The 22815-nt window shown below is 35.0% G+C and overlaps 1 protein-coding gene across 1 annotated transcript in view; it reads right to left on the bottom strand.

Annotated features, from left to right (window-relative positions):
• The window catches only part of ADGRV1 (adhesion G protein-coupled receptor V1), a 290567-nt gene that overhangs the window by 177810 nt on the left and 89942 nt on the right, over nt 1-22815 (bottom strand). Inside the window, exons 51-71 of the mRNA XM_038170880.2 lie at nt 22478-22585; nt 21708-21960; nt 20968-21090; nt 20540-20762; nt 19907-20111; nt 18777-18923; nt 15765-16020; nt 13801-14009; nt 12846-13019; nt 12185-12367; nt 11311-11490; nt 10499-10663; nt 9109-9226; nt 8358-8481; nt 6747-6885; nt 6424-6609; nt 5824-6056; nt 4015-4163; nt 2576-2777; nt 1721-1940; nt 351-590 (exon numbers count right to left, since the gene is read on the bottom strand). Coding sequence (XP_038026808.2) covers nt 351-590; nt 1721-1940; nt 2576-2777; nt 4015-4163; nt 5824-6056; nt 6424-6609; nt 6747-6885; nt 8358-8481; nt 9109-9226; nt 10499-10663; nt 11311-11490; nt 12185-12367; nt 12846-13019; nt 13801-14009; nt 15765-16020; nt 18777-18923; nt 19907-20111; nt 20540-20762; nt 20968-21090; nt 21708-21960; nt 22478-22585 — 3837 coding nt within the window. The remainder of the gene's footprint in view (nt 1-350; nt 591-1720; nt 1941-2575; nt 2778-4014; nt 4164-5823; nt 6057-6423; nt 6610-6746; nt 6886-8357; nt 8482-9108; nt 9227-10498; nt 10664-11310; nt 11491-12184; nt 12368-12845; nt 13020-13800; nt 14010-15764; nt 16021-18776; nt 18924-19906; nt 20112-20539; nt 20763-20967; nt 21091-21707; nt 21961-22477; nt 22586-22815) is intronic.

The following is a 22815-nucleotide window of genomic DNA, read 5'->3' as shown; positions in this document are numbered from 1 at the left end:
TTCTAATTTCTTTTACAAAAGCTAGCTATAGGAGAGGTAGAAGTCAAAACAGGGAACACACTGTCAGTTAGGAATGAAGACCCAATCCATGCTCCAACAAAATTCTGCATGAAAAAGGGCCAGGTCAGGGCTTATGTACCAATTATTACTGATAGATTATTTACTTTTTATTTTCTTCTTCTTTAAGAACTAAAGCTTTAGAAATACGTGTGAGTAGTACAAGGAACAAGACAGCCAAATGACAGACAATGCAATTGGTATGATTAATTTTTTAAAGTTTTGCAGGATAAATACCAGTATCAACAGAGGTATCAGAAAAAAAAAAAAAAAGAAAAGCAATAATGACTTACTATTAGTGTAACATTGTTTGCCTTAGGATCTATTTCTGTTTCACCTTTCCCAAGGCTCAGTCTAATAACAAATATCTCCTGAACTTCAACTTCTTCATGAGGATGGATTTGTAGATTAATAGTTCTCAGACCGCCTTCTCCTTCCCCAAAATAAAATGATCCATTCACAGGGTCTCCAATGTCATCATTCAAAGGAGATAAAACCTCTTCTGAATTGGGTCCTAAAATGTCCCAATTAATCTGTGGAAGATATCAGTCTTAGATATATATAGTGGTGATATATTATAGCAGTCCCCCAAGGGGGAAGTACCATAAATGACAAGCAAAAACCTGAATCTGGTAAATAGCTATGTTTATATCTTTGTTATTAATACTGTTGCTAATGAATTGCTTCTGGGAAATCACACTATCCTTTAGAAAAATAAATGCAACAAATTATAAAAGTAAATTGTGAAGAGATTGCTACAATGCCAGTTTATGAATTTTTTAATATTAATAAATAGACAAGAAGAGAAACTGAAATTTCTTTACTATATAATGGGGAATATACAGGACAGTTCCTATTTCTCTCTTTCCAAATTTGTTTTGCAAAACTCCCCAAGTGAGTACTCATTCCATGAAATGTCATATGAAGACCTAAAATCACAAGCATTTACTTAGCAATCTGCTAGAAGTTTTTAATTCCTCAAATGATTATCCATACTTTTTCAGCCTGATTAAAAGCTAGTATTTTTGAATTTTCCTGTAATAAGATTTGGTTTTGAGGAGTTCATATTCAACACTTTAATGTTATTTTTGTTTTGGTCATTTTCATTGTTTTCCAGTTTTCTCAGATTTACTTTCCAGTAAAAAGACAAAAAAGACTCTAGTAAATTTTACAAAGGAAGAGGGAGAGCTCATGGTCTTTCCTGCCAATGTTCCAGTCATTTGCCAAGACTGTGAAAGACCTACCTTAGCTCATGTTTATACCTTTCTTTTTCAGTGGTTTGGGACAGAGTTAAAAAAAAAAAAAAAAAAAAAAAAGACTAGAAAATTCACAGTAAACAATTTACTGAAAAAAATGACCTGCTTTATGAAGTGATTCAACTGAATTAACTGAATGTGTGAAATTAACCATACTTGTGAAAGAGTTACAGAGATAGAAGCTAGTTTAAAACAAAGCACAACAGACAAAAAAAAAAAAAAAAAAAAAAAAAAAAGCAGAAGAAAACTTTAACTACATTTTCTGTTATAGTGCAACTACAATAAATGGATAAAAAAGGCTGGAATTATCCCACCACGAATTAGTCACAAGCTTTTGAAGGAAAATGCAAGAGTTTTTTGACCTAGTGACTGAAAAGCATGCAGAGTCTTTGACAGTGAGGGCCTACCTGTGTGTCTCCTAACAATCTTCCAGTTCTTTCCAGCACCAGGGACACTTCTATGGGTATATCAGGATTGGGAAGAGTAATTCGGCTTTGGTTGAGAAATCGTATAATGCCCTGGGGGGAGTCGCTTTTAGCAATAGTGATCTGGCTCACTAGGTGGAGCCCAAGGACTGCTCCACCAGTGGCTCCTGTGAGCTGGATTTCAAATTGCTCTGCAAATTCACTGTATGGAGAGAAAAAAGAAAAAAAGAAGAAAAAAAAAAAAAAGAAAAAAGAAAAGAGAGGGAGAGAAAGAGAAAGATTATTAGGTAGTCAAGAAAAAAACAGTTAAAATATACCTAGTAATTCAATAAGACATCCGATTGGATCTGTTTGAAGATATGAAGTCAAATATGTACACATGCTACAGAAGATTCTTCCCATTTGCACAGAACAGTGGTATCTGAAATAAAAATAACGTTCCTCCTATTCATGTTAAATTAATGTATTGGTTTGATTTTTTTTAAAGCAGTGAAAAATATTTTATTATTCACAGTAGTACTATTAACACCTAATAATACAGATAATGTAACAAAATATCTTGGTTTTGCATAAAGTTTTAAATGAACTATGAGACATTAGTAATGGCTTTTTTTCCCTTTATATTTAGATGCTTTTTTCAGCACTACAGTAATCTTCTGCAGCACTGCATTCTCAGCACTGAAGCACTGCAGCAATTCATTCTATTCTATGAATCTGCTTTTTAATTCTCATTCTACGTGTAAGCATACTGCTAATTTCAAAAAATAAAAATAATAATAATAAAAAAGACTTCTAAAAAGTAAATTAGTAAACAAACATCAGAAAAAAATTAATTACCTTTCTTCATCATCAATAATAGAGATGTATATAAAAGTCTGGTTCTGGCCAGGATTAAAAGTGACAGAGGTATTGTGGATTATATAGTCAACACCATTGGGAAGTGCAGAAATGCTTCGAGAAAGAAAATCAGCCGTTACATATCCGTAAGTTCCACGCTTCCTCACAACAGGAATCATGACTACTCCAGCATCTTCCTCCACTGCAAGAATAATTGAGATAAAAAGTTATCACAGGTATGTGATATCAAATCTTTTAAGTATTGTGTACAGAAGTCCATTTACCTTTCAGAACAGGATACCACTCACTAACATGATTTTCTGAAGCTACTGTAAGCATTACTGTTGAAAACTGAATACAACACATCTAACACCGCTTTAAAAGCAGCAAGCAGATGTTTCTTGTAGCACAGTAGCACATGCTTCTTTAATCAAGATGAAATGAGGTTTGTGTTCTAAAAACTTCATCACACATTTTTCCCACTCAAATTTTTAGTCAGTGGTTAGTGTATCTTCTAACAACCAAATCAGTAATAGGAAAAAAAAAAAAAAAAGTGTTTTACTCTGCTATAACTTCATTTGTACAAATGGCAGCTTACTGTTCCTTTAAAAGAAAATATTACACTTTAATGTACGTTATCATATTACAGTAGCTCATTTAATCTTCAAAGATTATGTAAAAGCAAATCTTTAGGATTATGGAAAAGTCTACTCAATGTGATAAATGAACAACACTTTTAATAGTTTTTAAACTGTTAATTAAGCAGAGAGACTACCACCTTGGGAATAGCTTAGGTTTGTAAGAAATATTCAAAAGCAACCTGAAATAGAGCTAAGTTAAGGACCCATCAGAATACTGATAAGGAATGAAATTATTGCTGCTGATATGAAAGGTCAATTCATTTCTTACATGTTTTTATCATCTTCAAGGGAGCAATATAGAGGTTTCAATTGTTGTTCATGGGCATATATATCAAGTCACATTAGTTATAAATTCTTAATGAAAATATAAACAAAGAAATATGTAAGTGAAGCAATGTTTATAACTTCCTATAGTAATTTCTACCTAGAAATACCAAACTAGTTTCAGCATTAGTGTTTAAAAGTCCCAGATGCAACTTGAGAATGCAATGAGAACCAATTCTGTTCTTATGATGAAAAACAATGAAATGTTTAGTGGTCTTTTCCTCCTGTGCCCTCACTCTCGAACTTATTGCCCTAGGTATATAAGTGAAAAAAGTAAATAAATCTGCACAGTCATGCTTTTACTATTTTTACAGTGACAGAAAGTATGAAGAAAAAGTAGTCAAGAACTTATTTACAGATGTTTATATAGTTTGTATTGGAACTCAGTGTAGATGTTAAAAGGTAACTCAAAAATTTGTGACCTGGTCCCAGGCTTATCTTCTAAGCTACACTGAAAACTTAGGGTAAACCTACCTTGTAGATGGATGTACTGTGCATCAAATTCTATGACGCCTTCTGCATTGTCACTTTTTGCTATAGTGACTCGTACTGTGGAGATATTTCCTATTATAGGGGGTTGATCCACCTGTAGACCATTTTCTTTTATGGTAAAATCAAATCCACTTGCAAGAATATAGCAAATAAAAGAAAAGAAAAATTTAAAATCATGTTAAAGTTTTAAGATGCATGTATGACAATTTAATGATTACCACAAATACTTCTATTTTCCAAGTGCAATCACTGAAGACTTTCTGGCCACACCTTCTCAAACGATTATACATCTAAAAATAGTAGTTTATTTCCAGATACATATATTTCATTTTTTTATTTCTCATTTTATCTTTTTTTTTTTTTCCTGTTAGTACTTCATGCAACTTGAAACTCTAGCAAATATTAATGAGCTCATAATCTGAGCAAAGATTAGCTATTAGTGACACCTATGCATTACACATGACAGCGTGCTTTCAAAATGAAGCATTAAGATCTTGAATCAGGAAAAACTTAACTGGTAATTCTTTTCAAAGGTCAATCCCATTGCTATCTTATGACATGGCTATCACAATGCCCTGTGTATGTACATCTCTGTTGGAATCCAAGACTTTGATAATCTTTCCTAATACAGTCATTGTCAATACAAGATATTAGTACAACTTCTTACAGAAACATAAATTAAAAAAGCTAAAGGGCCAGAATTTTACAAAACTTGATTGCACACCAACAGAACTCCACACAGTGACAAGTTGCCACATGTGCATTTTTATTCCTGGTAACATATTCACACATAGGAGAATCTACTGCATCACGAATACAGAGGCTTTAGTTTTCATTCACGCATATGAAGTGAGATGCACAGCAACTCCAGACACTGCATATTTACTGGAATTCGTGTGCAATGTGGAAATTCCAAATTGTCAGCCATTCTAAATTAGGACATTACGTCAGCCCAGTAGTGTTTTCAGATATGACAGAAAAATATAAAAACCTGGGATTTCCATAAATGACAACTATACTTACTCTAACATTAGACTTCATAGTTGCAGGTACAAAAATATGATTTTAAACATCAACTTCCTGAGGAATATGCCAGTGTAATTTCAGCCACATATGGCACTACTATCTTTTTATCATGAAACTTTGTGAGAGTTATCTTAATGCTTGTTTATTCTGATTTACTACAAGTATTACTGGTTGGGAAGAAACACCGTATCTGGTGCTTCATTTTAAATAATAATCACTTATATTTTTGACAGGATGCAAGAGATGATGAACTATATACAGTAAGTAAAAAGAAACCAAACAGAAATGTATTTACCATGCAGACCTGAAAGTCCCATTTTGTTACATCTGCTTGAGATGTAGCACTGTATTTTTTGTATTCTCTCTTTTGGTAGAAAATATTCTTTCTGGTATTTCTAAACCACATATTGTATTTGTAACTTTATAAGCATATCCCAATTAAACAATCATATTTTACTTATCACAGTGTGTATGACAATCTTGTCAAAACTTGTTTCCGTACCTTTTAAAATATACAAAGTGTACTTTTCATGGAATGGATGCAACATATGGACTTTTATCTTTAATTAATCTCAATTAGCAAAATGTATATGCTAATGTTGAGAAAACTGAGATAATCGTTTCTATCATGATCTGTCTTATGAAATTTTACAGTAAAACAGCTGAATACCAGTGGTGACTTTAGACAGCTAGATGAGATCCCATATATAGCATGTTTTTCTGTTTGTCATCGACCTTGTGTTCAACAGAGGATTTTATCTTTACCTTCCTTCAACTTCCACTTCGGTAATCATCACTGAAAAGTCTTCAGGACCTTCAGGAATGTCATCATCATGAATTTCAACCACAATCATTTTACTGTCCTCAGCTGGTTCAAACAACAACTCCCTTACCATGGGAGTGAAATCAATTCCCTCCTCTGCAGTCCCATTTATTATCTGAAACCAAAGACGCACTCTGCCATAGCATCCCCTGGAACGCACAATAGTGATGTTAACCTGAGGGGAAAAAGGCACTATTTAAAAAAAAAAAAAATAAAATAAAGAAAGAAAAGAAAAAAAAAGGCTTTGTTCTTCTGTTATAGTTGCTTTTAGAAGACTGTTCTAAAGGTATATTTTCAATAGATTCTGATAGATAACAATATCTGTCTTTAATAAATACAGAGTATATGCAACATAGTAGATGGAAGTCTTCCTCAGAGTTATTAAAATTCTCCCAAAACCACAGATGACCATCAAGGAGACTGTGCTAAGATAAATGCAGGAAACTGTTGATTTATTTTTCTTCTAAAGCTTAGCTGTAGAAAATAGCAAGAATACTGATATCTTTGCATATTTTACATATGAAGGAACTTTAATCTAGTACCCATTTGTCTTCTTCTGTTATTTGCATTAATTCCCTTGAAAATGTAAATTCTCCAAAAGGAAAATCACTGGCAGCCATAGTGATATTTGCTTTGCTGTTGGATTCATTTATGAGTGCTCCATCACTGATTCCGGTTAGCTGAAACTGGTAGTGACGCTTCTCCTCAGGATGGTTGTCATCTACAGCCTGGAGAGAAAAAATATTGAAAGATAGAAATATTTAAAGTATTTCCTGGGTGACATTTATAATTAGCTTCTAACCAAGTAACTATCTAAATTAAAGGAAGTGCTCAAAATAGCTGCTCATGTAAAAGTTATATATACCTGTATGAGAACAACGGCTGCAGACTGCCTATCTTGCATTGTCAAGGTCCCCGATATCTCAGTAAATTCCGTGTGATGAGGAGGTGTTATATTCCAATATATTAAGATCTCACCAAAAATTCCTGGGCCACGTGTCAGGCTGCAGATAAGAACAGAAATGCAGATTTTATTTTCCACATTTAATAGTTAATATTCAGTCTAGAGACAGTGTATCACATCGTTGTGCATGACAGAAATGCTATTAGCACTGTGAAGATGAGTTCTAATGTGATAGCTCACTTTACAATTCTGTCTTCAGAGAGACATTTCTGCAGTTCTGTTTTATTTCCTTATGTTGGAAGGCATCTTAGGCTATGTATGTCCAGAGAGCACGAAAGCTTCCTCACACTTACAGCCCAAAGTTGGGGACTGAAAACTGAATGTTATTTGTTCCATTGTCTTTTTTGAGAAACAGTTGTGTGTAGCAGAAGCAAAGCGGGACTGAGAGGTAATGCCCCCAGGCAATTTGTTTCTAAGGGGTAGAATACCCACTATGCCACTAGAATACTACAGTAAGACTGTGATCTGCTGGTTCTCTAAAAAACTAAAGCCTAATCCTGTTCATGAAATCAGCTAACTAAGTCATAGCAAAAATTTGCCTGTACCTAATATGATATGGCACAACTACTGCTGCAGAAAGCATCCCTTTATCTTTCGTGTGTCTCAGGGCAGCATGAGAAACTGGCGTTTTGCTCATATTTGAGGTTCTACCAGGATAAAGTTTCATATTCCTTTTTCAGCAGAACCACAGAAATATTCTGTGGTTTATGTTGTAAGGGACCTTTAACAATCATGTAACAACCTCCTTGCCATGGACAGGGACACCTCCCAGCAGCCCAGGCTGCCCCCAGCCCCATCCAGCCTGGCCTTGGGCACTGCCAGGGATGGGGCAGCCACAGCTCCTCTGGACAACTTTCCAGGTGCCTCATCACTCTTATAGTTAAGAATTTCTTCCTAATACCTAATTTTAAACTGCTCTCTTTAAGTTCAAAACCATTAACCTTTGTCCTATCACCACAGACCCTGCTAAAAAGTCTTTTTCCATCTTTCTTATAAGCCTCTTTAAGCACTGAAAGGCTGCAATAAAGTCTCTGAAGGTATGGTAGCATCTTCATTTCTTTCTCCTGTTTTCAGCTGACTGACTGTAGCAAAATAATTGTACCTTGTTTCAGCTAAAAAACAAGTTACCACTTTGGTTTTGCTAACCATCATAGCAAAATAAAAAATTGTCCAGGAACCAGCCCTGAAAAACAAAATTAATCTTTAAATGTCATTGATTCCTTTCTTTCAATTAGAAAGAAGTTCTTCTTTTTCCTTTAATTAATAAAATTTGTAAATAATCTGAAGACTAAGAATTATATTTGGGGCTCCCCAGTCATACTGAACGGACTTGATACATACATAGCATATTCTGCCCTCCTTTAAAAACACACGTCCAACTTTAAAAATAGTTCTCATTTTAGAAGTGATAATGAAATGCAGCTCTCAAGAAATGCTTGCCAAATGTGGAGTCTCACAGCTTCTCAAACTGAACTGCTGTCCTTTCTTTGGAGAAATAAGTGATGTACCCACCTAATAAGAGCAGTTCCATTGTAATTTCCAGAAGGTTCTCCAATCAGAACGTGTTTGGATGAGTGGGCTATCCCAACAACCCCAGAAGCTCCTTCATCACCCATAATAATTATGATTGCCTGACCTGTGAAAAGAACATAGCTTCTACAGTAAATAAATAAAATAATAATAATAATAATAATTTAAAAAAAAAAAAAAACAAAAACAAAAACAGAGAGCTAACTTGAAAATGTTGTGAATTTTAAGGAGACTATGTGGATTCCTTGGACATTTGCAAAATTTGATAGGATAAAGCCCACAGCAACTTGATGTAACTGAAAAGTCTCCTGTTCCCTGAGCAGGGTTTTCCACCAGATGACCACCCTTGATGGTCCCTGACTAATGAAACTAATCCAAGGTTCTTACAGGTCTGAAGCTGGTTTTGATTGTTGCTTCTTCTTGTTAAAAAGTCCTTTTTAGCACAATGTTAACTTCTTTGTGGTTTGTTTGTTGTTGTTGTTGTTGTTGTTTTTTATACCTGAACGCGAAAGTCTATACCAACAATTAATTTAGAGTGAAAAATTATGACCTAAAATTCTCACTGATTTCTTCAGACAAGTAAACAACTTATGAGAAAAAGACTAATATTTCAAAACTGATATCAACTGCACACAACATATTTAGGTACTGCAGACTAAACTAATACAAGCAGACTTACTAGAATTGTTGTACAACATGTCTCAAAATATAACATAATTAATTAATTCTTTACCATTTACAGGGGATATTTCTGCATCACCAGCAGAGACTAGCTGTATGGTAAATGTTTCATTTCCTTCCAGGATGCCATCTTCTAGTGCACGTATAACAATCAACTTCTGGGATTCAGTCTGGATCACATAAAGATATTTAAGTTGAAACTAAACAAAATACACTATTACAAAGAAAAAAAATTTTTTTTTTCTTTAAGAAATTGTGTTAAGTATGCATATTTTTGATATATTCTGTAAACTGGCTTTTTTAAATGAGAAATCTCTGATTCAGAGATTACATTTTCCCATAGATTAATGCATAGTAAAAATTGCCTCTCAAACATTATGTTGCACCCTAGAAATGCCCTGGGTATATTCAAATGAATAGCAATTTAATTATTTTTAAATTATATATTCACGTGGAAGTTTTCATCTTAGAGGAAACTTTCTAAACATAATCTTTTTCCAACAGAAAGTACATATTCAATATAATGCATAAACTCTAGTAATGTTATTAAGATTATATGTAACAGATCACAACTAATTCCTTTCCAATCCACATTTTTGACAGGTGGCATACGTTTAGATGAACATACGAAAAAAGTAGACACACATATAACTTTATAGGCCATACATTTGTATTCTTGTAAGTATGGACATGTAAGAACTTCAGGAATAAAAACTACTTCTAAGTCTATCAGTAGAGATGGGCAAGTAAAATTTTGGCAGATACCAGTGTCTTACAAAGAAAGCTGTATTCCAGCTGGTTAAAAGTAAAAGAAATATTAAGTATCCCTATCTATTTAATGCTGAGTAGCCTATATATGCAGTTATAGCCTAATTATGCGTTATTTTAAAAGACATTTCTTCATTAAACATTTTTGGTAGCCTGTAAAATACAAATATTAAGATGACAACAACATCCAACACTGCAGCTCCTGCTTTAGAGCTAAATGAAACTTCTCCTTGTCCAATTTGAAAGTCACTGAAGTGACTACAGTGACATTACTTATTTTTTAAATCCGAAAATGTTGAACACTCATTTATCCTTCTTACCCCTTCAATTTTCCTTTTTCATAGTACGATAATGCAATGGAATAACTGTTCCTGTAATCATTCTTTTCATTCAGTACATTTTTGTCCCTCTTAATAGTAAAAACAATTCATATTTGAAGAGCCTGTCTTCCTGATGATTACATTACTGCTTTAGAAGGAGGATGACAGCTTTCCTTTTCAGTCCGAAAAAATGCCTGATATTGCGAACCCCACCAGTTCAAACTGGCCCTTTGCTGCTGTTATACTTAGTAATTCCTACTTTTACAAACACAAAACAACTATGCAAACACGTCCAAGAAGAAGAAAATATTTGTAAATCTAAGATTAGATCATTTATTACAATATTGGACATACCTCATTAAAGTGAAGGGTACCGTTCAGAGGGGTCAGATCATGTCTTGCTGCTTCCTCAAGAATCCATATCACTTTAACTGCTCCCCGTCCTCCTTGACTCCGACTTACAGTGAGCAAAGCAACTGCAGCAGAGTCATCAGGTGTCTGAGGTTCCTTCACTGTCACCTGACGAATAAAGAAGAGGAGGTAGGAAAGGTTTAAGTCATCAGTACTGATTTAAAAAAAAAAAAAAAGAAAAAGAAAAAGTATATATCTATCTATATATATAAGTGACAATACAAACTAAGGAGAAGAGTAAATACCAACAGGAAGATAATAGACGTAAGGAATGTGTTGAATTCTGCTAGAAAAATGAGTCACTCAAGTTATTTTTGTATGCCCTATGATTCAAAACAATTACAATGAGTCACAATCAGGCACAGCACCAGCAGAATGGAGAGTAGAATCACTCACTGTCAAGCAGTAAGATGACAAATGTTTTCTAATTTTTTTTCCAAACTTTCATTTCAATAATACAGGTTATTACAAATCCATTTTAACAATCAACAGAACATGACAAATCCTATGTGGAACACCCTGAATTACTAGCACATTGAATTAAAATTTACTCATGCAGAAGTCTAAGTCTATGCTGCTGTGCTTTCATTGTTGTTACCGTTCTTCACAGTCAGATGAAGACAAGCACTAATATGACTTCCATGAAAGAATCATCTTCCACTTCAATGAAAGCTCGCCAAGATCAGTTATGTGTTAATGACATAAACCCACTATCTTGCTTTTGCAGAAAAGAGTACAATCCAAATCAAACTCACATTCTTTTCTTCAAATCCAAATACTCCAACAGGGGAGTCATTGGGTGGAATGGCAACAGTTACCAGGATATCATCCCCAAGTCTTGCACCACCAGTTACCCTTACTAGGGCAATCTTGAATATTTCAAGGAACTCAACTTCACTGTCATCTATTATTGTAATTTCTATTTCTCCTACAGCCTGGGGAAAAACAAAAACAAACGAACAAAAAAGTTTCATTTATAAAATTCTGAGAATATTTTGAAAAAATGTGAAATGTAAAATAAATTTTATCTAATAATAGATAAAAATACATTGGTCATTTGTACTTACCATACTTGTATGTTTATAAAATAACAAAATTTCAAGATTGTAAACCAATCAAGTCTTGTATGTTAAAACCAGAGGACTGTTCTAGCTTGATAATCAGTAGAACATGTAGGCAGACAATATTGCACTTTTGCCACAATTCTTCTCAAAATGTATATCTTTCTATTGCTTTTCACTTGACATCAACATCTTTTACGTACAGTAAGTATTCCCAAGGGAAGCATGAAATTTAAAACTGCGTGTAGAATACAACTGAAGGAACATATAGGCTTATTCTGAAAGTTTGTAGGGAAGACGTTATAGATTTTTAGCATAACAGGCTTTATTATTAGAAATTATGTCATCTCTTGTGAAGGTACCAAAAGACTTACATCCCCACCTGGTCAATACTTACGAACATTCTGTTTATCCATGTCAAAGCACTATAGTTAAGTCAGAAGACTTATTTACAACCCTAAGGCCATACAATGTTTTCAATGAATGGATGCATATTCTACTGGAGGAAAATGAGAGAAAATCTCAACTTTCTAACCCAAAGACAATTCAATTTTTAGCAAGTGAATACCTGCCCATCTGCAAATGTAAGGTTTCCAGACGATGGTGTGAAGTCTTCAATGCTAGCAGTTAAATGAATGGCTTCCCAATACAGAGTTGATGTCCCGAACTTCCCAGCCTGTCGAACAACTGGAAGTTTCAATATATTCTGTGGTGGCGGTACCTCATAACCAGCAACAGTTCCAGTTATATCCTGTAAAATCAACAAGAAACTGCTGAGTGTCACAGCTTTTATTATGTTTTATTTATTTATTTGCTGGTAAGAATAAACGAATAAATATATAATTGCCTGTAAATTGGTCTGATTTTAGCATTGGCACTGCATAGAAAAAGTATTGGTTAGATGACCTTCTGAAATTCCTTTCAGAATATTCTATGACTTTGATTTTAGCACTTCCACCTCCCTTATGAATTTCATACATTTAACTGTGAAGAAACTTTCAAGCATGAACTGTTTGTCTAGTATCTGTTTTTTTTTTTGTTCCTGCTGCGGCAGGGGTATTGTCCCCCTTTCAAGATCCCTTCCAATCCCTAACATTCTTTGATTCTGTGATTTATCCAGAACAATTTAGTGTCATAAACCCTATTAGAACATTACAGAAAGTAGTCTGAAACTAAGGGCTCTTCTGCTGGAATGCAATTTAAAATATTGTTCATTCGGATTTCCTTACCTTTGTAACATTGAAAATAAATATTCCTCTTGCATCATCATTTTCTTCAATTGTTATTTCAGCTATTTCTAACCCAAGCCTCTTCACACTTGGCTGACCTCCAGTGCGAGAATCGACCAGCTGCACATCAGTAATATTGATTATAAATCCTTCCTGTAACTCTGGAACATTGTCCTGGAAAAAAAATAATTTTAAATGTCACTTTTTTTCTATAAAGCACTACAATAAAAATAGAAAGTTATAAGGTTTATAAAGTTATAATACATGCAGAAAGATGATCACTTGTAGGTTGCTTACTTGTAGGTTGCTCTTACTGTTCAAAAATTCCCAGTACTTGGGATTATATAAGCACTTGTTTGCTACACATCATGTGAAAGATAGAGGATATAACTCAGCCTTTGCTGAATTTTAGAAACTGAAGCTGGTAGTCAGATTCCATATCTGTTACAATGGTAGGAAATACTGCTGGCTGCTACTTCTTTCTCCTATCTGTAAGAAAGCTGGTCAGATTTCAGAGACTAAGACAGAACTTGAAAAGTAATACCTCCATTCTTAATATATTTAAATAATTTATATATTTTTAGTGAAAAATTAATATGTCTCAAATTTCAGAACAAATCTGTTAAGAAGCATTTAAAGTAAAATATATCCTCTGAAAAAAACGCAACAAGTTGCAAAACCAGCAGGTACCTAAGATACTTACAGTTGTCTCTTCTTCCATTAATATATATTCATTTGGAGATTACAGCAAAGCAAACTATTTGGTTCTTCCCCAGTAGCAAGTACATAAATTCTTTTGAAATAAATGACTGCAATTCATACTAATTTCCAAATATCTGATGATGCAAGAATCCTTCCTTATCCTCCCCTAGAATACTAAATCATTCTTTTTAAATAGTGATAATATCTTTTTTTAAAAGACATCATAGGCTAAAGTTGTTGTTAGACTACTCACAGGCAAAATAGTGATCATGACAGAAGTTATTGTTGCATTCTCTGCCACAATGATTGTCTTCTTTTCTATTATATAATCCTCATTCTCTGTTGCTTGGTTGGAGAGGGGAAGCTCAGTGTTAGGCTTGGCACTCAGCTGAACTGCAATCTCTCCAACAAATCCTTGTTCACGAACAATTTGCAAAGTAACAGTAGTGGAATTCACTTCTCCTATTGAAAGGAGGGGGGAAAAATCAGGATGTGATTGTTGTAACTCTTGCCCTGTTTGATTTCCAGCTTGCCTAATTGTACTGGATCTGATTACGAGAATCCACTTCAGCTCTGCTTAGCAATACAACCATATTGGGTAACTCATTGACCCAGGCAAATGAACACATACAAGTGGTGTGAGTAAGGACACAGTATGCAAGTTGGGAGAGTATTTTAAGACAGGATCTAGAGGAATAAGAATATACTAAGTATTTACAGTTTGACATGCTTGCTACACAAACTTTTATTTCAACATTACTATTTATATTCATTTTCCCTTCAGAACTCCCATCTCATTATTTTCTCTGGACTTTACATGCCTAGGATATCCCTATTAATTCTAGACGAAAAAAAAAAAAAAAAAAAAAAAAAGCACTGTAGCTAATCATACAGCTAGCTATAAATTTTAGAGAAAGCTGTTGTACTTCTTTCTAATGCTGGAATAAAATGAGATGAACTTATATCAGTAAGGTTCAGGTCACTTTGGGACCTTTTTACCCTTTAGGAAAGAAGATTTACTTTATTTATTTATTTTTAAATGATCAACCAAACACCACATTTAGATGAAAGTGCTGGGTTTTTGACTGGGAAAATTTTAAGAGATAAAATTACAACAGACTTTGTTCTTCAAATCAGTTTCATCAAAGTAATCACTTGTATTATTTAGATACTACTTCAGAGTTAGCACCTTTTCTGTATGTAATTAAACCCACTACATTTAAAGATGACAGAAGAAGCTATGCAAAAAATAAAACCTAAGATCATGCCTTCAATCCTAATTTTAAGGATAAATATTTATTGGGGGTGGATAAACCCAAGGAACCAAGAATATCCCTTCACAATACCTTCAGGTGCAAAAATAAATAAATAAATAAAACATCACTAATTGGCTTTAAAATAGAATTGGCAAGGAGGTTTTAGCTGTCCTTTTATTCTGACTGAAAACGTACTTTCCATAGATTTTATTTTTTTCTATGGACAGGATATTAAATTGCCAGCACATTTCAATTGGGCTTTTGAAGTATTAATAGCTTATCTTCCCTCTTCTCCCAGCCAGCTGCTGGAAAACCACCAGGCTGGAGGCAATGCCAGAGCAATCAGCTGCCTGCACCCCTGGCCCAGCAGGGGGGGCAGAAGCTGGAGCACCACTGCAATTCTCCTGCTGGCAAAATGCCTGGCAGAGCTTTTAAAATTTCACTTGGTGCCTGGAAGAAAAGCTGACATCATCCAACCAAATGAGGAGCTGGCAAGCAGAAAAAGTCCAATTCAGTTTTCTTGAAATATAATTCACTCTTGTTCCGCTTTCCTTTTTTCCCTGTCCCACAGAACAAAATGTTTCCAATTTTTTATCCAATTCATGAGCAAAGTGTATTTATGCATATTATTTTAAACAGATTATTAAGCTAATCAAATGAGCAAACTTGGCTAAGTGGAAGGATTTTATGAGCTAGTGAAATACAATACAAGATGACAAGATTTTAATAAGTTAGCCCCTACAAAATGGCTAGATAATGTTCATATGGGAATTTCACATAGAAATACAGTATGAAATGGCATAATTATGTAGTTTTAAGATATTTCTACTAAATCTAAAATCTAAATCTAAAACTAAATCTAAATCTGTTTAAGGCAATTGCATAAACCAATGCTATAACTTCAGTGACAGAAACCTTAAAAATCACACATTTTTTCCTTACAATCAAATAACAGAATTACCTTCTGGCTCTGTGACTTTAACAAAGAGAGAGTCTGTATGCCAGCCAATCACTCCATATGGAAAATCGCTAGGCAAAATGGTAAGTACTGCTCTTGCCCTTTTGGGATCAATGATAGCTCCTTTTGTGGCATCCTGAATGCCCACAGTGGTAACATGAGTGAGGGTGATATCCACGGTCTCTGAAAGCTCTGCAACACTGTCTGCAAGAATTGTCAAGGTGATCGTGGACAGGGCCTGGCCTTCTGAAAATGTAATCTGAGGTTGTAGAGGGAGAAAAAAAAAAAAAAAACAGACAAACTTCTCAGTGCTGTCGTACCAAAGAGTTTATTCATTTTAACTCTATCAACAAAAACAAAATATTAATAAAGCATACAAAAAGAAATATGAGATACAGAAGAGACAGGCAACACAAAGAGTCACTTTGAGAAAATGGCTATGTGGTTAAATACTTTGAAACAAAGATCAGAAAGCAAAAAATGAATTCTCATTCAGAATCATAACAATCAAAGAGACCAAGCACCCATCTGAGCATAAGTTTGGTGTAATCAAGCTAACTACAAGTATCATCATTACAAACAGGCATTCAACTCTAGACATCTTTCTTACAGCTGCACTCCAAGTTTAGGAAAAACTGCTCAGTCATTTGAAAATATTTATATATCCTCATTTTTACAGAAACGTAAAATGGTTGAGGTTGGAAAGGACGTCTGGAGATGAACTAGTCCAACCTTCCCTGCTGAGAACAGGTTCACCTCGAGCAGGTTGCTTAGGGCCATGTCCAGCCTGCCTTTGAGTATCTCCCAGGATGGAGACTTGGAAAGGACTCATGAAGATCATCAAATCCAACTCCTCACACCACAGTTCTTATGTTTAAATGGCATCTCCTGTATCATGCCCATCGCAGGCACAGGACACAACTGAGATGTATCTCTCCATCTTCTTTACTCCCCTCCCAGGTATTTATACACCGTGATAAGATGTTCCCTGGGCCTCTCCCCATTTGTCAGATACTTGAATCCCTTAACCACATTGAGGACCATTCCTAGGACTCTCTCCAGTAAGTCCATGCTTTCCTTGTGCTGGAGAACCCAGAGCAGTACACAGCAGTACAGATGTGTCTCACCAGCACTGAACAGAAGGGCAGGATCACCTCCTTTGATCTGCTAGCCATGCTCTGCTCAAAGCAGACCAGTATGCTTTCTTTGCTGTAATCACACATTGCTGGCTTATATTTAACTTGTCTTTCATTATATGCCTTTCAAATTATTCAACAACACTTGTATTCACTGAGGTTTCTTGCATAATTAAGTTTAATACTTTGTCAAACATTACAAAAATGGGAAGAAGCATTGAACTGCTTCTTCAATTTAGCATTATTTCTTCTATAACATGCTGGATATGGCTGGGATGGGGTCAGGTTTCCTCACAGCCCATACAAGTGCTGGGCTTTGCGTCTGTGGCCAGGAGAAGTCTGTCTCTCCAGCTAATCACCCCCAATCCCCACAGGCTGGTGGAGGGCAGGAGGTTGGGTGTATTGGGTTTACATGGTAAGGTTTTAGTAGCAGAGGGGCTGGAGGGGTGGCCTCTGCGAGCAGAGCCCAGCAGCTGCCCCATGGCAGAGAGGAGCCAGCTCCAGCTGCTCCACAAGGGACCCGCTGCTGGCCAGAGCTGGGCTGTGAGCGATGCTGGTTGGGCTCTGGGAGAGCAGATTGAAGAAAGGGGAAAAAAAAACAAACAACAAAAAAAAAACAACCTGCTGTGTTACAGCAGCTGGGAGAAGAAATGTGAGAGGAACTTTACTTATTAAACTACTGTAATCTCAACCCACAAACTTTTCTGTCTTTTTTCTATGTCTGTCCTGCGAAGAAGGGAGGACTAAGAGAGCAACGGAGTGGAGGTCTGGCAGCCAGCCAAGGTCAAACCACAACATATAAATATATCGAAAGTATGATGAATGCATAATATGTATCAACATCACTGCTAATTTAAAAATGTTTAGTCAGCAGTGCTGTTAACCTTTTTTTCCCCTCATATAAAATGACTGAGTAATGCCCATCTTATCTTCTTTTTATTTTTCAGTTCAAAGGGCCAGTCACCTGGTTAGGTCTCTCTCAAAAGCACTGATGTATTTACAAACACTTATGCTACTCCTATTCTGAGCTTTCCATTGAATGACATTACACCTGTACTTTCAGTTCTGTCTCTTCCTATCTGCAAAAGTCTAAGGAAAATCATGCAGCATCCTCTTTAGATTCAATTTAATTTAGAACGCTCAAGCACTATTTAAATTATTATTATTATTTTGCATTCTTGACTTACCCTGTGTTGATTTTTCTCTAAATATTTTTACTGTACTTCAGATGCCACAGTTCAATATTTCCAGATGCACAGGTTATTTCTACGATCTTTTAGCCCTCTTCCCACAGCTGTGGCTTGTGCTATTCCTCTGCAACCCCAGGGCTCACAGGGCCTTGTGTCTTTACAGACGGCCACTAGGTGGAGGCACTTGACTTAAAGAACTCCACCACAAGGCGTATGAAGAGTTCAAGCTATTCCAAAACACTGGATTTTAGTACGGTGAGAAATCTAAACCGTCTCAGAAATAAGCAAAACTGGGACTTGTGATATTCCCCTAGGTCACTGAAACTCTCGAGTGTGTTGTTGTCATCAGGAAGAAAAGCAAATAATTCCTTGATTCCCATCTATGCAAATGACTTGACACTGTAGCTGGATCGCACAGCAGGAAGAACGGAAGATAGGAACAGGATACTACAGATACACATTTCTACTGCCCGGACAGAATTGCAGCATCTGGTTCTAGAAGAGCAGGAGTGATGCTGTGGTATTATGTGCCAGCCAAAAGTAAGAACCGTCAACATCACGGACAAGGACTGGGAAGCATAAATTAACAGAACAGGACAATCTGATGTATGCTATCCTTGTTTAGGACCTGCACGTATCGTCTGAGGCAATCTAGTCAGTGATCCTCTAGTACAGATTTTATTACATACCATTCCAGAAGCTGGGAATACATCACTCGTGCTCCCATTGGCTACCCACTCTACTGTAACTCTTCCGTATGTTCCTATTAAGCGTTCAATATTTAAAGTGATTAAGCTGTCCTGTTCCATTTCTTCAACTTGCTTAAATAAGGAACTCTGAAAAACACGAAGTAGCAGAACTGTAAGACTATTTTATTTTAAATAAAAGTTTATTTAGGGATCTTGGCATCCAAAGTAGACCAGCAGTATCAGGCATCAATGAACTGGTATACTATTAAGTAGCCTAGTACATGTTCATTGATTAAATGAAAATGACCTAATGAGGTACTCAATACTCCCGGGTTTCATGCATGTTAGAATTTAAAATGTCAAGCCTCTTTAACCTAAAGAAAAAAAAAAATAATACAAGTCCTAATCTATTTTTTGAGTATAGTATTTTAAGTCCAAAAATGTATGAACCATGCAACAAATAACTGGAACTTCAAAAGAGATGTATATTTACTGCTGTTGTTTTTCCGTTATTCATCCATCTCACACTAGCCCAGATGCAAGTTTCATTTCAGTGATGACTCTTCTGTTTCATACCTTCAGTATGCATTTACCATATCACTCTCTGGATGTCTTCTACTGTGTTCACTGATTTAAGAATTAACTACTCCAGACGCAAATTTCAGTCTGACATTTTCTCAAAATAAATCAGTTTGTTCTGGCAGATTGGCTCACCTTATGACATAACCCAATTAGCATATTTTTCAGAAGGAAAAGTATCTTCTGGTTTGTTTACTGACTTCCCTTGATTAAAAAAACAGTAGCATCTATACCATGCTATAAAATATGACATCTGAAAACTGAATTTTTAGTTTGTTGCCAAACTAAGTCAGCAAACTAACATGTTATTATAAATATAAGGGCATTATAAAAATCTCATAATAGGGACAGACTGTGGAACTTATTTTCTATCCTTTTGTGGTCTTTATAATCACATAGCAATGCTAAGTAGATACTAAAAAGTTTCTGACACGTTACTAGAAGACTTTAGAAAAACAATGCTATCACATTCTCCATTTTATTGTTTGTTTGTTTCCCATTATTCAAAAATTATATAAATATATATGAATGATTTACCTTATAATTTTTACCTGAGCAAATGCAATGACTCCATAGGCATTGTCATTGGAAGGAATAATTATGTTAACAAAACCATGAGCACCAATCTCTGCACCTCCCTTAGGGTTTTTCAGCCACACCGTGAAATGTTCTTCCTCCTCTGGGATAGTATCATCAAGGATATTGACAGCTATCAAAAATTCCATGTCCCCAGGCTCAAATATCAATTCACCTGAACTAGCATAAAAACACAAATATCAAATAATTATAAATTTAGGATAGCTCTTTAATGATCTTTGAGCATTTTTTCCAGTGCAGTTATTGCTTATTTTATGCAGGCAGTAATTTGGGTTGAAATTTTCTTTACCAAAATAGTGATAGATCATAAATTAACTGGAATTAATTATGAAAGCAATTTCATTTGTCCTAAATACAAGATTGCTAAAAATTAAGTCATGACTGCAAGTTCTCTCTTACCTCATATTTTAAAAATCAATTGTAGGCGGTTTCACTGCAACTTATCTTAAACTATGAATAAAATCTCTTTAGCACTAATGAAGTAGGTCACCATGTAGAAGAAACAAGTCTCCACTATCAGAAATGAGTATCACAGTAAACGAAACTCAAGGTGTCTCAGACAAGTTATGCAAACAAAAAAAACCTACCTAGGTATAAAATCAGACTGGTTGGAAATAGTGGTCAGTTCATAAATCTGTGAGCTGGAGTTGGCAGACAAAGCAATCAAGCTCTTGCTGGTGTTCAGAGACCTTGCAGTAACTGAAGTGATATGATCTGCATATGGGGCTTCTAGCATTACAGAGAACTGGTTCGCTTCAGAGTTCCAAGCATACAGCATTGTTATATCCTTACCAGCTAGGAGGACATGGACTACATGGAGCAAAGAGGCACAAAATAATTTTTTAGTGATATATTTAAAAGTTACGGTTTTAATGCCAGAAGTGCTCTTTGCAGAACACTGATTACACTGACTTTTAAGATCTGATAAATATATATGAAAAAATAAGGACATGCATTTCTGAAATTCCAGCATTATTTGCTAGGATTTGAACAAAAATTTTCATTTAAGTCTTACCTAAACCTGAAGGAGGCATGAAGACATGGATATTTCTTACATCATGGACTGGAAGAGACTGGAAGTGTCTAAAAGTTGACTGCCCTGTCTCCCAGACAAAAATTTCAGAAGAATTTCCAGATTCTACCAAGGAACAAAATGACAGAGCTCACATTATTTTGCTGCCTTTTACTTAAATCACACACTGGAGGCCATGCAAAAGCCAGTGCCTGCCAGCTTTAATTATGAAGTGAAACTGATTGTATTATTTGCCTTATTATTTGGTGCATAACTTTGATGCAAGAACATTAAGAGTGACATTAGACAACATCTAACTGCAAAGAAACCTGTGGACTGCAACAAAAACTTTTTAGTAGCCATAGAGACAAAATGACATCTAAAATATCAAACTTGTAATAAAATACACGTGTACTTTGCTGACTAGTGATCTGTGTGTGGCACAAAGCTTAGAAAAGCTTAGAAAGAGTGTGATAAGCAGATAAATAGAGTTATTATTTCCCATTGTTACTAGGAAAGCATTTTGTTTGTTTTGTAAATATTTGAGTACAAGTACAAGACTTTTATTTTCTGAGAGAAAAAGTAGAGATTACTTTCATAAAATACTAGGGTTAAATGCTTATTGACTACTGTCGCCCCCAGTGATTCCAATAGCTTTCTAAACTCCTTTACCACAAAAACCTTTGCTATCAAACAAGCCATTGTATACTCAGAAAACTCATTTTTTGTTTTCTGCTAAATACCTTTTGCAATAATTACAAAGATATCAGATCCAGAAATCCAGGAGTCCATATATTTTATTTCCTTTGCTGGTACTTCATGAAGCTTCCTAAACTCATTGTTCAACCACTGATACAAGAGCATGTTTTGGCTGGTATTTGACAAAGAAACTAACAGGTACGTAAAGCCTCCTCTAGGAAACAGGGCTATGTCCACAACTCCATTAAGTGGAAGCTGATGATGCAGCACAAATATGTCTTTATTCCACTGGAAAACCTGTGGAAATACAAAAATCTTTTCTTTATATATTCATTTCTTTATATATTCATAATTAGCACCGAGAGAACTGAAACTAAATGATATGTCAAAAAAATTGGAAGATTTATGGTCTTTTAGGATTTGGGAAGACTTATGGACTGAATTCCTGTATTCTTAGGTGGACTGTACTTTAAAGTAGAAGCCCACTGGTAAGTAATGGGTAATTAACCCTACTGCAAGAAGCTGTGCTTGCTCTTCAGAGGAACAGGTTTATGTTCAGAAGCTATTTCTTTGTTTACATGCAACATTTCAAAACTGAAATAACACTAGCAATAAAAACAAACCAGATGTAAATTATACACTCAGGTAGAGAGTATTTGTACATCCAAACAAGTCTGGAATTTTAACTGTTATAAATTTCCAATAGAAACAAAAATAATTTGTCAGAAATACATGCTTACTTCCTTTCATTATCCTTTCAGAACTAAACAAACTACCCAGATTAAAGCCAGAGAAGACTGAAGAATATTCAAACCTGGATGGAACTGGAACTGTCTGTGTGACTCACAATAATCAAATAGTCTTCTTCCTCCACTGCAAAATGTTTCACAAGTCTGGTATCCAGAACAGACAGAGTCTGTATCTGTGAGGGAAATATGAGGGTGACTATGTTGATCTACATATGTATATAAACGGATACATTTTATATTACATTGTATGGAGAGAGAAAAAGTATGCATAGAATGGTAAGAATTCCAAAATTATAAAAAATTATACATGAAAAAACTATACATTAAATACTTTTTAAAACTTCAACTATACATATAGATATATAAAAACAGCTGATGTACAGAATTAACATAACTTATCATA

The sequence above is a fragment of the Anas platyrhynchos genome, chromosome Z, assembly GCF_047663525.1.
Source record: "Anas platyrhynchos isolate ZD024472 breed Pekin duck chromosome Z, IASCAAS_PekinDuck_T2T, whole genome shotgun sequence".
Lineage (NCBI taxonomy): Eukaryota > Metazoa > Chordata > Aves > Anseriformes > Anatidae > Anas > Anas platyrhynchos.
The sequence above is the reverse complement of the archived record's forward strand: the minus strand, read 5'-3'. Positions and strand labels throughout refer to the sequence as shown.